This window comes from Lepus europaeus, chromosome 2 (assembly GCF_033115175.1).
Source record: "Lepus europaeus isolate LE1 chromosome 2, mLepTim1.pri, whole genome shotgun sequence".
Taxonomy (NCBI): Eukaryota; Metazoa; Chordata; class Mammalia; order Lagomorpha; family Leporidae; genus Lepus; species Lepus europaeus.
This window is the reverse complement of record NC_084828.1, coordinates 168,812,605-168,830,868: the sequence shown is the minus strand read 5'-3', so window position 1 is coordinate 168,830,868 and position 18,264 is coordinate 168,812,605. Positions and strand designations below refer to the sequence as shown.

General features: G+C 54.3%; 1 protein-coding gene across 1 annotated transcript in view; it reads right to left on the bottom strand.

The window, feature by feature from the left end:
• The window catches only part of GPD1L (glycerol-3-phosphate dehydrogenase 1 like), a 43,626-nt gene that overhangs the window by 13,437 nt on the left and 11,925 nt on the right, over positions 1-18,264 (bottom strand). Inside the window, exons 2-4 of the mRNA XM_062215721.1 lie at positions 14,004-14,181; positions 5,315-5,455; positions 3,315-3,453 (exon numbers count right to left, since the gene is read on the bottom strand). Of these exons, the coding sequence (XP_062071705.1) occupies positions 3,315-3,453; positions 5,315-5,455; positions 14,004-14,181 (458 nt within the window). The remainder of the gene's footprint in view (positions 1-3,314; positions 3,454-5,314; positions 5,456-14,003; positions 14,182-18,264) is intronic.

Genomic DNA, 18,264 nt, shown 5'->3' with positions numbered 1-18,264 from the left:
TGGGGGAAAAACAAGTACGACTGCTAAGATTACACCCATACAATCAGGTATTCACCCCATCCTCTATCAGAGTGACGGGGTTCAGTTCCTGGCTCTGGCTCCCATTCCAGCTCCCTGCTAATGTACACCCAGGGAGACAGTGACAGTGGCTCACATGACTGGGTTCCTGCCGCCCTCGTGGGAGACCTTGCCCTGAGTTCCCAGCCCCCGTCTTCAGCCTGAGTCAGTGTAGCTGCTACAGGTGTTTGGAGAGAGAACTAGCAGATGGGAGCTGCTTTCTGAATTTAAAAAAAAAATACACTCAGAAGTGACACAATGTTGGGGCCTGCAGCACCAGCATCCCATATGGGTGCCAGTTTGAGTCCTGGCTGCTCCACTTCCGATCCAGATCCCTGCTATGGCCTGGGAAAGCAGCAGAAGATGGCTGAAGTGCCTGGGCCCTTGTACCCACATGGGAGACCCAGAAGAAGCTCCTGGCTCTTGGTTTTGGATCAGCTCAGCTCTGGCTGTTGTGGCCATCTGGGGAGTGAACCAGCAGATGGAAGATCGAACTCTCTCTCTCTCTCTCTCTCTCTGTGACTCTTTCAAATAAATAAAATAATTCTTTTTTTTTTTTTCCTGACAGGCAGAGTGGACAGTGAGAAAGAGAGAGAGAGAGAGATAGAGAGAGAGAGAGAGAGAGAAAAGTCTTCCTTTTGCTGTTGGTTCACCCTCCAATGGCCGGCGCACCGCGCTGATCTGAAGGCAGGAGCCAGGTGCTTCTCCTGGTCTCCCATGGGGTGCAGAGCCCAAGCACCTGGGCCATCCTCCACTGCACTCCCGGGCCACAGCAGAGAGCTGGCCTGGAAGAGGAGCCACCGGGACAGAATCCGGCGCCCTGACCGGGACTAGAACCAGTGTGCTGGTGCCGCAGGCAGAGGATTAGCCTAGTAAGCTGCGGCGCTGGCATAATAAAATAATTCTTAGAAAGAGATTTATTCTTATTTATTTGAAAGATAGATTTACAGAGAGAGGTAGAGCCAGAGATAGAGAGAGAAAGAGAGGTCTTCCATCTGCTTTTTCAGTCCCCAAATGGCTGCAATGGCTGGAACTGAGCTGATCGAAGCCAGGAGCCAGGAGCTTCTTCTAGGTCTCACACGAAAGTGCAAGGGCCCAAGCACTTGGCCATCTTCCGCTGCTTTCCCAGGCCATAAGCAGAGAGCTGGATTGGAAGTGGAGCAGCCAGGACTAGAACCGGTGCCCATATGGCTTCAGACTGGGGCTTTAACCTGCGCCCCACCAGCCCCAAATGTGCCTTTTTAGAAGTATGACTTCTAAAGCAAGGATGATGAAGTGCTAACTTTATCATCACTACCAGCCATAAGCAATGATGTGGCAGGGGCCCAGGCCACCTGTACAGAACAGGTAAAGCCCAACAGTCATGTGGGAGAGTTCCCAAAACTCACCATGAACCAGGGACAGGACAACCCCCTCTCTGTCTTACCAGCTTTAAAGATAATCTAACTATTCAACAAAGGTGCTTAAAAACCTCTATTTTAGTCTCTGAGTTCGTGTTTGTTAGATGTTCCACAAGGGGCCCAGACATCCTAGACATTCAGCACTGAGCCAAACACCAGGCTTTGAATCCAGTCTCAGAGTCTGCGGCCCCAGGAAGGAAGGGCGCTCTCACCACAAGGGGGCGCTGCGGCTCACCATGACTGAATTTAAAACAAAACAAAATAACAAACTAGTGAGTTCTTTCTCTAGAGAAGACTCAAGTGAGCCAAGATTCCTGAATCTACCATAATTAAAAACGAGCTGGTGACTGGGCAGTGAGCCAGCAGAAGGGGACTCTGTCTTCCTGTCTCTCTGTGTGGCCATCAGCATCGCAAATAAATCTTGAAAATTTAAAAAGCAATTGGGAAATGTAATAAGAAGTCCTGAGTTCAGGGAGTTGGGGGAGCAGTCTGACCCCTATCAGCACCACTCAGAAAACAATGCCCCAAGAGCGCGGCTTTGGGCTTCGACCCAAGAGCACAGCCGGGAGGGACTTCCACGCGACTCCTCCCAGAGGGAGAGACTGGGACCAAGCACCACCCCTGGAGCCCAGAGACTTCCTCCCAGGCCATGGACTGCTCTCCAGGCTCATCCTCTCCCCTGAGAATCATCCACTCCCACTTTCCTTCCCCCATGAAGAGGGCCCTTCAGCCTCACCGCGGGGCCCTCCGTGAGCTCCAGGCTCTGGTCCTGGCACATCAGAACACCCAACACTCGGGCACTTTTCCTCCTGGCCACCTGCTGCCCGCTGGTTCAGCAGGCTCAGTTCCCAGCCCACAGAGGGGAAGTTCGAGCTCCCCTGGCTTTTTTTTTTTTTTTGACAGATAGTGTTAGTGAGAGAAAGAGACAGAGAGAAAGGTCTTCCTTCCGTTGGTTCACCCCCCAAATGGCCACTACGACCGGCGCTGTGCCGATCCAAAGCCAGGAGCCAGGTGCTTCCTCCTGGTCTCCCATGCGGGTGCAGGGCCCAAACCCTTGGGCCATCCTCCACTGCCTTCCCAGGTTCATTAGCAGGGAGCTGGATTGGAAGTGGAGCAGCCAGGACTCAAACTAGGAGCCATATGGGATGCTGGCATAGGCAGCGGCTTAACCCACTGTGCCAGCATGGTGTCTCCAATCCCTGTATTTTTAAAGGGGACGAGTGCACAAAGCTAAAACGCCCTCTTTACGTGTGGACGTAAGAACCTGGAGTGACGATTTCCAGGGCATCCCCTTTCTCAGGGACCGGGCCTCTCAGAGCTGCCTTTCCCAGAACCGTCAAGAAGAAATGACTCACATTGTTTACGTAGAAGTAAGTTCAGCAAGCTTTTCAAAACATCTGAAAGTCTTACTCTCGGGGCCAGCGCTGTGGCACAGTGGGTTAAGCCTCTGCCTGCAGCACCGGCATCCCACATGGGCACTGGTTCGAGTCCTGGTGCTCTACTTCCGATCCAGCTCCTTGCTAATGGCCTAGGAAAGCAGCTGAGATGGCCCAAGTGCTTGGGCCCCCGCATCCACATGGGAGACCTGGAGGAAGCTCCTGGTTCCTGGCTTCGGATCAGCTCAGCTCTAGCAGTTGCAGCCATCTGGGGAGTGAACCTCTCTCTCTGTCTCTCCCTCTCTTGTCTGTAACTCTGCCTTTCAAATAAATAAATAAACCTTAAATGACAGAAGCATAGAAAGAGCTGACTGTATCAGCAAACAGCAGATTCAAACTCGAGCCCCGCTGCTCCATGGGGCTGGCTGCAGGGCGGGGAGAAGCCCCCACGGGGACACCCTGGGGGTCCCGGCAGGCTTACCGATGGTGGTCTCGCAGAACTTCTCCGCGGCCACCTCACTAGCGATGTTGGCTCCCATGAGCACGCTGATGTCAATGCCCATCTTCTCTCGGATGATGTCGGAGATGAGTTTCAGCCCCTCGGGGCCCTCGTCTATGCCCTGTGACCGTGGGGAGACATTAGGGGGGAAGCCACGGGGTCCTTGCTCTACGAGTAATCTAGATTCAGACGCCCAATGGCATATACAACTTGCAAAGCATCTCTTAGCTACCAGAGTGAACATGTATGTGTTATACATGCTCTTTAAAGAAAAAGTAAGACAAACAGAATAAAATGAAGCTGGCACTCAGACTAAGGGAGGGAACCTGGGGCTGGGCGTTGTAGTGCAGCAGGTTGAGCCGTGGCTCGAGAGGCCGGCATCCCACAGCAGAGTGCTTGGCACCGAGTCCTGCCTCTGCTTCCGATCCAGCTTCCTGCTCACGTGCCTGGGGGGCAGCAGAGGATGGCCCAAGTATTTGGGTTCCTGCCACCCACTAGGGAGATCGGGATGGAGTTTCTGGCCCCTGGCTTCAGCCTGGCCCAGCCCAGACTGATGGGGATACTTAGGGAATGAACCAGTGGGTGCAAGCTCTCTCTCTCTGCCCCCTACCCCTATTATTCTGCCTTTCAGATTGATACATCTTTAAAAAAGAAAGAAACAAGAAACGGAACAGGACTGACAGCACTGAAGTCCCGCGTCTCTCTCCAACTTCCTTCTCCTCCTCCCATTCTTCCCTGCTCCCCAGAGTGAACCCCGACCTGAACGCCATATGCATTCCTCCCTGGCCTTTCTCTCCATGCCTTAAAGATTTATTTATTCATTTGCTCGAAAGGCAGAAAGAGAGAGAGACTTAGAGCTTCCATCCACTGGTTCACCTCCCCAAATGGCCACAACAGCCAGGGCTGGGCTACGCTGAAGCCAGGAGCCAGGAACGCCATCCTGGGCCCGCATGTGGGTGGCAGGGGCCCAAGCGCCGGTGAAGTGGAGCAGCTGGGACTCAAACCAGCACTGGGATATGGGGTGCCGGTGTTGCACACAGCAGCTTAACCCGCTGCACCCCAAGCCGGCCGCTCCCTTGCTGTTCCCGATTGTCCTACTACTTCCTGGTTTTGGTGAAAGGCTCTGGGTGGCAGTGTACCATTCCTCCCTGCTGGGGTACTCTGCGACATTTCTGCTCTAGAGATGCAAGCCGGGGCTGTGTGAGCGCCCTGCTGCAGCCTGGGTCCCTGCCGCACAGCACGTGGGCACCAACTTGCTCGGCCGCTGGGTGAACCCGGGTCGCTGCAGTCTGCTTCCCCAGTCCCCACCTCTGCACACCCGGGAACACTCTTGGAAGACACACACGCTTTTTCCACCTGGCTACTTGGTGAAATTCGCAGATTCATTTCTGGGAGTTGCATATGCATCGAACAAAATCCGCAAGACTGCCCAGGGAGCCAATGAGGCTGAAATTCAGTTATCACACATTGAAAAGATTCCTTTGTGATAAACACACACACATACACACACACCCGCACTGTTAACTCAATCAGGCCGAGCTGCGGCAGGTCTAAGGATGTCGGCCACTTCTGATTGGCCTGGAGCCAATCGGCGCCTGGAGCTACCTGATGTGGCTATAACCAGACCAGGCCCTCCAGCGAGGGCGGAGTCAGAGGTCTGTAGCTGGGACTCCAGCCGAAGCCCACAAGCAAGTGGAGAAGGTGCCCGTTTTGGATGTAGTTAGCAGTGAGCCGGCCTAGGATGCCAGGTTTTTTAAAAAGCCCCCACTGTAGGGAGCAGGCCCGGAGTGGGCACCCCCAGGGGCGAGCTCCCCGGCTGGAGCCAGACAGCGGGCTGAGCCCCTCTGAGCAACCGCAGGAAGCAGCCCTCATCCTAAATTTGAGCACAGCAAGTTTGCGCCATGCGAGTTTTCATTTCCGCCCAGGCACCTTTCAAAGCCCAGGGAGAAACCCGAACACGGCCACGCCCTCCCGCCCATCACCTTGATCAGCGTGATTCCCAGCGCTTTCTTGGGCACCCGGCCGGTGATCTCGTCGCAGATCCTGTGGATGAACTGGTGGGGAATGACGAACACCAGCAAGTCTGCGTCCTGCACGGCCTCGCCGAGGTTGGCCACGGCGACCTGCAAAGGCGAGGCACGGCCAAGGTGACGCCGGGCTCCGGCTGCCAGGACCTCACGCCCTCGTCCCTCCAAGTCGGGAGGGGGCGCTTCTGTCATTACTGCCTAGCACAAAGGCCCCTACATTTCCTTTCCAAAGCGATTTCTTGGGGCAGGCGCTGTGGCACCGTGGGTGGAGTCCATGGCAGCACCCGCACCCCCTATCTGAGCGCTGGTTCGAGTCCCAGCTGCTCCGCCTCTGATTCAGCTCCCTGCTAATGCACCTGGGAAGGCAGTAGATGGCCCAGGGATCTGCATCCCTGCCGCCCACAGGGGAGACCCAGAGGAAGCTCCAGGCTCTGCCTTCAGCCTCCTGGCCCAGTCCCAGCCGATGCAGCCACTTGGGGAGTGAACCAGCCAATGGAAATGCGTTCTCTCTCTTTCTCTCTCTCTCTCTTCCTCTCTCTGTCATGCTGCCTTTCAAATAAATAAAATCAATTGTATAAAAAAAAAAAAGAAAAGAAAAGCAATTGCTTGCATTTTAACTATGTAATTTGGGTGGACTTGGCCCCTTCCCTACTCCGGTGGGGGGGTGGGGGTCAGACACATCAACCTGCATAGCCCACAAGAACCCAGTAGATGTCTGCTGGGACTTCTGGGGAACAGGCACTTCCTTCCTCTTCTGCAATAGCTACAAGTCTTTCTGGGAACAGCGTGGGATGACAGTGTGAAGTCTGGAACTGCTGCAGCCATTTTACACATATGAGGAGAGACCCTACACCACAGTGTTCCCACGTGGACGAAGCCAGCTTTGTGGAAGGCAGAATAGAGAAACAGACTAAAACAGCCCTGCTGCTACCATTTCAGCCACGGCAGCTGACACCAGCTCCGGGCCTTTGTGTTACAGGAACCCAACACTCTCCAGTGTAATGTAAGCACACAAGGATCCATTACTGATGCCGGGCCCAGGGAACTGTACCTTCGAGGGAATTCTCTCTGACGGTCTCCTGGCCTCCTGTCTCTTACCCCTCATTCTCCCTCAAAGCAAGCTATGGAAAACAGACTTCTCTTTCCCCATGGCAGGCCACAAAGCCAGCCACAAAGCCTCAGACGTCACTGCAGTCTCCCCCTGCCTTTCTGTCCCAGGTTTGGACACAGAGAAGCTCTCTGGCCCACCTTGTCTGAGAGTAGATCTTCAGACCCCATTTTGGTAGGGGTCCTGTGCTGAGCCCGGGAGGAAGGATGCTCGCAGACAGGTGCCCCCCCCCCCAGCCCGCCACTGTCCCATCAGAGCCTCTTCACCCGCTCCCACGGCCACGGCTGCCCACGCTTCACCCAACCTGAGCCCAGGAAGGTTAAGCACAGCCGTCCTGGCTCCGTGGGTCTTCAGCGGGAAGGCCCCCACGGCACACGAAGCTGTGTCAGCCATGCCCCCTGACGATGGTAAGAGCGGGATCACTGCTTTGACTCGGGCCTCTGCAGACTCCACCCCTCCAACGAGCAGCTCCTCACTCTACTCCACCAACCTTTCCGTGCCGACCACAAGTGCCATGCGCGTCTTCCGTGGACAGAGCTCATTAGGCTCTCATGCACTTGCCTGGGGTCCCCTGCCCCTTGGCCTTGAGAAGCCCTGGGCCCTCACCCTCCTAAGCTTATGAGCCTCACCTAGGCAGCCTGAACTTTTTGTTCTGTTTTAATAAAGACTTATTTTATTTTTTGAAAGGCAGAGTTATAGAGAGGCAGAGGCAGAGAAGAGAGGGGAGTCTTCCATCCGCTGGTTCACTCCCCAAATGGCCTCAATGACCAGGGCTGGGCCAGGCCAAAGCCAGGAGCTTCCTCTGGGTCTTCCACACGGGTGCAAGGACCCAAGCACTTGAGCCATCTTCTGCTGCGTTCCCAGGTGCATTAGCAGGGAGCTGGATGGGAAGTGGAGCAGCCAGGACTTGAACTGGCATCCATACGGGATGCTGGCACTGTAGGGAGCAGCCTAACCTGTTGAGCCACAGCGCTGGCCCCAGGAGCCTGAATTTCAATCCATACCTTTCTAGGTCTCCAGTCCTGCTGTTCCTCGTCTCCCTGCTCACCTCCACCACGGCCCCATCTCCCCCCTTCCTCCTTCCCAGGGCATTTTCAACAGAGTGAAACGAAAAGACATCAGCATCAAGAGTAGATGGTGAGCTGAAGGTCTGGGGTTCACATTGGCAAGGACCAGCTGTGCGACCTGTGGCAGGCGACGTCACTGACGTCAGTCACCCCACACACAGAGGGGGCATACCAGCTGCCTTTTCTATCCGGCTATTTCCCAGGATGCTTTCAAACCAAGTAGCATAAATGAGAATGTCTTGAAACTACAAAGACCCCATGTCTTTTGTTAAAAAGGAAGGGGCTGGTTGGTCAGGATCTCTTTGTATCTCTTACATTTCCTTATAAAAATCAAAGAAGAGGGGCTGACGCTGCGGCACAGTGGGTTAAAGCCCCGGTCTGCAGCGCCAGCATCTCATATGGAATCTGGTTCGAGTCCCGGCTGTTCCACTTCTGATCCAGCTCCCTGCTAATGCACCTGGGAAAGCAGTAGAAGGTGGCCCAAGGGCTTGGGCTCAAGCACCCCAGCGTGGGAGACCCGGGAGAAACTCCTGACTCCTGACTCCTGATCGGTGCAGCTCCGGCTGTTGTGGCCAACTGGGGAGTGAACCAGCGGATAGAAGACTTTTTTTTTTCTCTCTCTCTCTCTGCCTCTGCTCTCTGTAATTCTGTCCTTTAAATTAATAAATACATCTTTAAAAAAATCAAAGAGCCTGCAGGTGGTGGGAATGTTCTGGTTCTCCATCCCTGAGGGCCAGCAGTAGCTGAGGAGGGCCTTCTGTTCTCACAGGTGGGTCACGTGGCCTTCACGCATCCGGCCTCTTAAGTTGTGGGAGTGGGCGTTTAGCCTAGCGGCTCAGACACCCCCCCCCCACACACACACACAGTCCGGAGTACTTGGGTTCAACCCCCGGCTCTGGCTCCTGACTCCCTAGGAAGCAGTGGTGATGCTCAGGTGGTCGGGCTCCTCCCACCCACGTGGGAGACCTGGGCTGAGCTCCTGGCTGCTAGCTTCAGCCCTGGCTCCGCCCCAGCTCTTTCAGCATGTGGGGTGTGAACCAGCAGATGCGAGCTTTGTCTACTGAATGTGACTGAATGGTATGGTGTGTGGATATCTTAGCAGAGCACTTTCTTGAAAAAGCTGGCTGAGCGTAGAAGACAAAGACGAGGGGTGGGGCAGGTGCTCCGTGCAGGCGTGAGCTGCCGCTTGGGACACCCAGCATCCCCTGCTGGAGAGCTTGGGTTCAAGTCCCGGCTTTGCTTCTCTTCCAGCTTCCTGCTAAAACCTGCTAAAACCGCCTGGGGGCAGCAGGGGGTGGCTACAGCTGGAGACAAGAACAGAAGGGCCTGGAGCCCGGGCCGGCTCTAAACACAGGCTCTGGGTCGCAAGCTGCACTCCAGGATGGACAATTCCGATCGCGGGGGTAGCAGGATGTCACCAGCTCTCTCTCCACTCCGGCCTGGGAGACATCACAGATTCAGAGTGGCCCGGCTTCCAGGGAGCACGTGAGGACACGGTGACGTCACTGCTACAAAGGCTTCTCTGTGGGAGGGGTCACGTGATGAGTGCAGATGGGGGTAAGGGTGAGGTGGGGAGCAGCTGGGGTCCCCCCCAGTCCTTTTAGATTCACAGTCTCAAGTTAGCACGTCAACAGACACACGTCATAAACAGCGATCTGGGTGGGGAGAGCTGCAGCAAGGCTCTCTGCTGGCCAGTCACAAGGCAACGATGATTAAAAACCAGCCAGCTAGGGGACCGGCGCTGTGGTGTAGTGGGTCCAACTGCCCCCTGTGACTCCAGCATCCCACATGGGCACAGGTTCATGTCCCCGCTGCTCCACTTCTGATCCAGCTCCCGGCTAATGTACCTGGGAAAGCAGCAACAGATGGCCCAAGTGCTTGGGCCCCTGCACTCACATGGGAGACCCGGAAGAAGCTCCTGGTTCCTGGCTTTAGCCTGACCCAGCCTTAGCTGATGGCAGCCATTTGGAGAGTGAACCAGTGAATGGAAGACCTCTCTCTCTCTCCCCCTCTTTGTAACTCTACCTTTCAAATAAATAAATAAAGATTTTAAAAGAATTTTTAGGCCGTCACCATGGCTCACTTGGCTAATCTTCCGCCTGCGGTGCTGGCACACTGGGTTCTAGTCCCGGTCGGGGTGCCGGATTCTGTCCCAGTTGCTCCTCTTCCAGGCCAGCTCTCTGCTGTGGCCCGGGAGGGCAGTGGAGGATGGCCCAGGTGTTTGGCCCCTGCACGCACATGGGAGACCAGGAGGAAGCACCTGGCTCCTGGCTTCAGATCGGCACAGTGCGCCGGCCATAGCAGCCATTTGGGGAGTGAACCAACGGAAGGAAGACCTTTCTCTCTGTCTCTCTCTCACTGTCTAACTCTGCCTGTCCAAAAAAAAAAAAAAAAGAATTTTTAAATGTCTTGATGTGGCATTCTCAAAATATACATATCAACATATCATATTGTACAGCACAAATACATACATAGTTCACTTGTCAATTAAAAAAAAGCTAGTCTCTTACCTCCAGATCCACACGAGTCAATTAATTTCTATATCTGATTCTTGTTTTAAAAATAGCAATAGTATTAGCTATCACTAGTGGAATTTTATTTGTTTGTTTTTAAGATTTATTTATTTGAAAGGCAGCGTGTGAAACAAAGACATCAATCTTCCTTCTGCTGGCTCAGGCCCCAAATGTCTGCAACAGGCAGGGCTGGGCCAGGCCGAAGCCAGGAGCCGGGAGCTCCATCCAGGTCTCCCATGTGGGGAGCAGGGACCCAAGTACTGGGCCATCACCCGCTGCCTCCCAGGTGCGTGAGCAGGATCTGAAGAGTAGGTGAGACTGAATTCCAGGGACTCTGGGGAGAGACGCCGGTGACTCAAGCAAAGGCTTAACATGCCGTACCACAAGCCCCACCCCTACTTGATTTTTTTTTTTTTTTTTAATTTGACAGGCAGAGTTAGACAGTGAGAGAGAGAGACAGAGAGAAAGGTCTTCCTTTTTGCCATTGGTTCACCCTCCAATGGCCGCTGTGGCCGGCACACCGCGCTGATCCGAAACCAGGAGCCAGGTGCTTCTCCTGGTCTCCCATGCGGGTGCAGAGCCCAAGGACTTGGGCCATCCTCCACTGCCCTCCCAGGCCACAGCAGAGAGCTGGCCTGGAAGAGGAGCGACTGGGACAGAATCCGGCGCCCCAACCAGGACTAGAACCCGGTGTGCCAGCGCTGCAGGCAGAGGATTAGCCTAGTGAGCCACGGCGCCGGCCTCTCCCTGTATTTTCAACTAGGACAAATAAGTCTGTCTGGGTCTGGCTTATTTCACTTAGCATAGCGATCTCCCCACACTTCAACCCCACTATGTGACATGCGCATGCGCTTGAAGCATGTTGAAAATCCGAAGCATAAAGAGGAACACGCGTGTACCGCCCAGCAGCTGAGGAAGAGACATTTCCAACACTCGGGGCCACGTCCCGGAGAGGAGGCAGGCCACGATTCTGAAGCACTGCTGTGACTGGCGTCACCACCGTGGAAACCACAGTGTGATGGGGCCCTGCGCCCCTGGGGTTGCACTCCTGGGACGTGCACAAGGTCATGCCCAGCAGCACCCTCTGTGACAGCACACGGCCAACGTCAGCTCCAGAGAACGTATCTGTGCGTGTTCACGAACCTCCAAGGCCGTGGATACCAGGCGGGTCCTGGGAGTGGACGCTTTCTCCTTTCTCCCCCTACTCGTCCACCCCTGGGGACATGGGCGGGCGGCGGAGCCAGGCTGAGTGGGGATGGTTCTTGAATGCTCACATGGAGTCCTTCCCTCACACTCCCCCTGTTCACAGCACAGCTCTAGCTGCTCGCAGTCACCTGGCAGACTCATTTTCCCAATAACCTTGAGTAGCGATGGTAGGAAACGCACTGGGCTAGGTTCTGTGGGTGAACAACTAGCCAGCAAGTGGGGCTGGCCTTGTGGTTGAGCCACACTGCCTGTAATGCCAGCTTCCCATATGAGCACTGGTTGGAGTCCTGGCTGCTCTGCTTCTAATCCAGCTCCCTGCTAACGCGCCTGGGAAAGCAGCGCTACATGGTCCAAGATGAGGTTTCAGGATCCTGCTTTTGGCCTGGCCCAGCCCTGGTGGTTGAGGCCATTTGGGAAGTGAACCAGCAGATGGAAAATCTCTTTCTCTCTCTCTCTTTCTCTCTCTCTGTAACTCTGCCTTCCAAATAAAATAAACACATCTTTTAAAAAAAATGAAGCCTTTAGTTTACAAAGGGAAGAAACAATCAATTCTGATAAAAACAAGAAAAGTAATGGGGCCGGCTTAGTAGGTAAAGCCTCTAGCACCCCATGTGGGTGCTGGTTCAAGTCCCGGCTGCTCCACTTCCCATCCGGCTCTCTGCTATGGCCTGGCAAAACAGTGGAAGATGGGACAAGTCCTTGGGCACCGGCACCCATGTGCAGCTTTTTCTGCACCCAGAAAAAGCTCCTGGCTCCTGGCTTTGGACTGGCACAGCTCCAGCCATTGCCACCATTTGGAGAGTGAACCAGCGGATAGAAGACCTCTCTCTCTGTCTCTCCCTGTCTGCTGTGACTCTACCTCTCAAATTAATAAATAAATCTTTTTTTTTTTTTTTTGACAGGCAGAGTGGATAGTGAGAGAGAGAGAGAGACAGAGAGAAAGGTCTTCCTTTGCCGTTGGTTCACCCCTCAATGGCCGCTACAGCCGGCACATCGCGCTGATCTGAAGCCAGGAGCCAGGTACTTCTCCTGGTCTCCCAAGCGGGTGCAGGGCCCAAGCACTTGGGCCATCCTCCACTGCCTTCCCGGGCCATAGCAGAGAGCTGGACTGGAAGAGGGGCAACCGGGATAGAATCCGGCGCCCTGACCGGGACTAGAACCCGGTGTGCCGGTGCCGCAAGGCGGAGGATTAGCCTGTTGAGCCACAGCGCCGGCCAATAAATAAATCTTAAAACAAAAGTGAAACTCGAGAACTTTCTGCCCCAAAGCTGCGGCAGGACCAGCTGTTCCTTTTCCCCTCTCCACAGGATTCGCATGGCCTAACTTCCAAGTTCCCGGCCCTAAGGGTCCAGCACCAAGAACAACTGTGGGGAAGGCCGGCTCACCCCAGCTCAGGGGCAGAGCGGGAGGCTGTCTTTGCCTAGGGGCAACAGAGTCTGCAGGCTCAGCAGGGAGCCCCCCAGGAAGCAGAGCGCACCTCTGCCCTGCATGACCTTGGGCAGGGCTGTCAAGGTCATCAGCCGCCAGAGACTTGGGTTCCTCCAGCAAACAATGACACGCATGATTATCATGGGAAAAGGAACAGGATCAACCAAAGGATTCCAGGAGACGAAATGCACAGTGCTTAGCACCACGTCTGACACTGAACAACACTGTAACCCAGCACACAGGGCTGCAGTAAGCTGGGCTCTGCACCTCAAACTTCGCCACGTGCATTGGTTTACACGTTAGTCGCCCCTGCTCACCGCCCTCCAGCAGCCAAGCCCGTCCTCCTCCTGTGCCCGTGCCTAGCACCTGACACTGAGCCTTGCACGCACGGTACATGCTCAGAAAGCATTGATGAGTGAACACAGGCAGCCAAGGGCACTTCGGTAGCAAGAGAGATGACTTCTCAAGTTAACCACGGGAATCGGACAGCCAAAGACGTCTGGTTTGTAGCGGACAGAAAGCCACCGAGAGGCGAATCTGGCAACGAAGCTCTTAATTGCACAAGGACAAGCGGCAGGCACCTCCCCCCGTCCCCGGCTTCACTCCCCACGCTTCTTCCTTGTCCTGCCAGCCAACAAGACGAGCCCAGGGAAGGACCTCTGTTTTCCTCTCCCAAGCGTACAAGCTTGAGTTTTCAAGTGTCAATGCCTCGCTTTCTCCTCGCTCGCTCTGGGAGTCAGGCCTGGACCCTGATTTTAATGACAGGCCAGAGCATTGGCCCAGGAGAACTATGGCGTCTCAGGAGCTACCTGCGGGGCTCGAACAGCCGAAGGCAAGGCTGTTAGTTCAGCTCCAATGCGGTCAACGCTCCCAACTCCAAGGAAGACGCCATCATGGGCTGAAGAGCATCCCTACCAAGATTCAAATATCAAAGTCCTAACCTCAGTACCTTCGAACGTCATTGTCTTTGGAGACCTGTGTCTTAAAAAGGTGCAAGCACCTGCCAGTGATGTCGGTCGGCACAGACAGGCTCGAAGGCGAGGCCACGGGGAGACATAGCCAAGCTTACGCCAAGGGGAGCCGTCTCAGAAGAAATCAACACCCCAATCTCACGTTGGAAGCCTCCAGAATTGTACAAAAATTAATTTCTGCTGTTGAAGCCAGCACGCCTGGGGCCCTTTGCCATGGCCCATTTTCAGAGTCAGGAAAATCCACCCAACCAGGGGAAGGGAGCAGGAGGAGAGGTGGGCAGCTGCCCCATTTCCAGATCCCGGAACCGCTCAGCGGAAGGAGCCCAACGCATTTGTGCCCCAGAGGCTTACCACGTTTTCCGGCAGCTTGTGACCAGGGAGGTATTTGACATTTTCGTGGTCGTTATTGATGATGTCTGTCAATTTCCTCCCATTAACGGTTTCTTCAAAGACCCACATCTTGACTGTGGAGGCAAACTTCTGAAGTTTCTTGACATTATTGCCGATGATTTTTGCAACAGCGGAACCCCTGGGAAAGCAATCGTGGGAAAGAAAAACATTAAACTCGGTTGGGCAGAAGAATAAGAAGCATTTAAGTACGATCCAGGAGATGTGTTGTGAACCTGATTCAAGCACGGGGCGTCACGTGATGTGCGTCAGGCTTGAGCCTTCGGAAATGCCACCCCCTGCGGTCAGAAAAGCTCAGAGGTCTAAAGCACCACTCCTTCAAACATCAGGTTGAGCATCCTGCATCTGAAAACCCCAAATCCAACATGCTCCCAAATTCAGAATTTTCTGAGCACCAACCTGATGCCACAGGTAGACAATTCCACACCATGAAGTTTTGTTTCACGCACAAAATTATAACAACTGCACTGGCACTGCAGCACAGGGGGTTAAGCCACCACCTGTGATGCCAGCATCTCAAATCAATGCCAGTTGCTCCACTTCTTCTTCTTTTTTTTTTTTTTTTGACAGGCAGAGTGGACAGTGAGAGAGACAGAGAGAAAGGTCTTCCTTTGCCGTTGGTTCACCCTCCAATGGCCGGCGCACCGCGCTGATCCGATGGCAGGAGCCAGGTGCTTCTCCTGGTCTCCCATGGGGTACAGGGCCCAAGCACTTGGGCCATCCTCCACTGCACTCCCGGGCCACAGCAGAGAGCTGGCCTGGAAGAGGGGCAACCGGGACAGAATCCGGCACCCCGACCAGGACTAGAACCCGGTGTGCCGGCGCCGCAAGGCGGAGGATTAGCCTGTTGAGCCACGGCGCCGGTGCTCCACTTCTGACCCAGCTGCCTGAAAACGCACCTGAGAAGGCAGAGGAACAAGGCTCAAGTGCTCGGGTCTCTGACACCCACACGGGAGACCTGGATGGAGTTCCAGGCTCCTCCTGGCTTTGTCCTGGACCAGCCCTGACCATTGTGGCCATTGGGGGAGTGAACCAACAGATGGAAAGTCTCTCTTTCTCTCCCTCTCCATCTCTCTCTCTGTCACTCTGCCTTTCAAATAAATAAGTCTTTTTTAAAAATTATAAAAATCATTGTATAAAATTACCTTCAGGCTATGTGCATAAATAAGGTATATATGAAATATACATGAACTCTGTGTTCAGACTGGGATCTCAGCCCCAAGACATCTCATTATACATATGAAAATATTCCCAAATCTGAAAGACTTTTGGTCCCGGGCATTTAGGAAGGGAGACATTCAAACTGTACTAAGAATCAGCCTATCTTGAGGAGAGAGTCACGGGCAGAAAAGAAAGCCACCCAAAGGCATAAAGATGACACCAGGCTTTTCAAAGCCTCAATGGAAACAAGGCTATATTCTGAATTCATCGAGGAGGGCAATACATAGCTATGGTAAAACACGTTATGTTCAGATGAGCTGCAAGACCCAAGGTAGAATCCTAATGGAACGACAAGGACCTGAGTGGATGCCAGGAAGGAAGAAGGGAAGAGGGCTGCCCCCAGGTCTCCGAGTGGTTTGCATCCCTCCCCACCCTCTACCCCTGTCCCCATACTCCCTTCTCTGCCACCTGGTAAAAGACATCGCCCATAGCCTGCCCTACAGGGGAGGACATGAACTCCAGCCTAGTGAACACCAGTCCTGGGCAGCGATGATGCAGGCTGCAGAGGGGGGCTGGCCCAGGCACCTGTGCCACCTCACAGAATCCGTTCATCGGGCGGCGGTGGACACCTGATCCCAGCTCAGCCAATCAGCCTCTGCCTCAGGACTTTGAACTTCGTTTCTTAGACAACTCTGCAGGTGTGCGGAGCAAATCACAGATCATGCTACTCCAGACAGTCTGGTGAGATGGAGTGGGTAGGGAGTGACCACACAGAAGGGGCGGCCAAGCTGATGCAGAAGAACTTAGAGACACGGATCCCTACTCCCGGATGACCTCAGCTGTTCCAACCCAACTCCAGCTCGTTCCAGCAGATCAACTTTGTGCTCTAACAACCAGGAAATGCAAAGAATTCTATCATGGATTAGAAGTATTCTTCCTCTCCCGAGTCAGAATTGAGAAACTAAACCAGTGGCTCTCAATGTTGGCTGTCCACTAGAGTTACCTGGGAGATTTAAAAGAACCTGAATCCCAGGCCACACCCCAGGACAATGAACCTGGCACCTCTAGGTGGCATCAGGCCATCTGTAATTTTTAATTGATTTGAGAGGGAGACAGACAGATACACAGAGCAATCTCCCATCTACTGGTTCACGCCTCAAACGCCGGTGATTGGCTGGAGCTGAGCTGAGGCTAAGGCAGGAACTAGAAACTCAATTATGGTCTCCCATATGGGAGGTAGGGACACAGCTAGAGCCATCAGTATTATCTCCCAGGGTCTGCACAAGCAGGAAGCTGGAGTCCAGAGCCACAGGTGGAGGGGCTGGTGCTGTGGTGTTGTGGTTAAAGCCACCACCTGCAACACCGGCATCCCATATGGGTGCCAGTTCGAGTCCTGGCTGCTCTACTTCTTTATTTTTTATTTATTTTATTTATTTTTTGACAGGCAGAGTGGACAGTGAGAGAGAGAGACAGAGAGAAAGGTCTTCCTTTGCCGTTGGTTCACCCTCCAATGGCCGCCACAGCCGGCGCGCTGCAGCCGGCGCACCGCGCTGATCTGAAGCCAGGAGCCAGGTGCTTCTCCTGGTCTCCCATGGGGTGCAGGGCCCAAGGACTTGGGCCATCCTCCACTGCACTCCCTGGCCACAGCAGAGAGCTGGCCTGGAAGAGGGGTAACCGGAACAGAATCTGGCGCCCTGACCGGGACTAGAACCCGGTGTGCCGGCGCCGCATGGAGGAGGATTAGCCTAGTGAGCCGTGGCGCCGGCCAGTTCTACTTCTGATCCAGCTCCCTGCTAATGCACCTGGGAAAGCAGTGGAAAACGGCCCCAGTGTTTGGGCCCTGCACCCATGTGGGAAACTCGGAAGAAGCTCTTGACTCCAGGCTTTGGCCTGGCCCTACTTGGCCATTCCAGCCATTTGGAGAGTGAATCAACAGATGGAAGACCTCTCTGTCTCTCCCTCTCTCTCTTCGTAACTCTGACTTTCAAATAAATAATTAAAAAAGAGAGAGTCATAGTTGGGTACTAAACTCAGGTGCTCCAATGTGGATAAATGTCTGCCCCTGCCTGCAGTTTCTGGAGCTCCCCAGTAGCTCAGCCCCGGCTCCACGCTGCTGCTCTGCCCAGTGATCTAGAATTCGGATGTATTCCTTGCTCACAACATAGCTATAAATATCAAGGCCATGCAGCTGTGCCTGCGAAATCCTCATTCCATGCCATCAGGATAGCTCATTAAACACTCATTCATCCAAACCTCCCGACACTCTGTAGGAGGGAGGCCAGGAATCGCCCCACCACCATCATCACCTTGAGTCTAATCTTAGACACAGCTGCTCGCACACTCGGCTCCAGCTCTGAGTGTTCTACAGCATCAAGGAACTCACACAAGGTCAAGGAGAGCCGGGGGGTGGGGGGGATTCTGAGGGTCCGAGCATCAGTGGGTGGAGGGCCGGCAAACCCCAGGAGTCAGAGTCTGGCACCCCAAGAGGGCAAACAAGTACTCAAGAACACACAGCCACCTTCCAGGGAAGGAAAACACTTGCAGCCAAGGGGCATATTGTCTGTAGTACCTGCTGGAATGAATTAAGAAAATGCAAGTGACCACTGGTGCTGTGCAGAACTGAGCCCACCAGACTGTGTCTGTCTACCCTTTGGGGTCCAGAAGGGCTTAAACTGACAGGACAAGGAGTGAGGGACACCCCAGCTACACCGCTTACTTCTGTGGGGTTGTCAAAAACAGGTCTCTGTGCTCACAGTACTGTTGTAGGAGGCACACAAACCAATGGGACTGCACCTTGTGTGGCTGACACAGTGACACAGGGGCCCCTACAGGTGTCAGGGAGTTCAGGGCGGGACTGGGGGGTGGCCAGGAGGAGAGAGGGCTAGGGCTGGCCTCTGAGGGCTGGGCTAAGTGGCCCTACCTGGGGAGGGGCTAGAGAGACCCTGAGGCAGGGGAAGGCCCCTGGAACAAAGGTCAGCACTGGAAATTCTCTCCTGCGGAGACACAGTGACATAGCACTGCTGTCACTCAACCAGCACTTCCA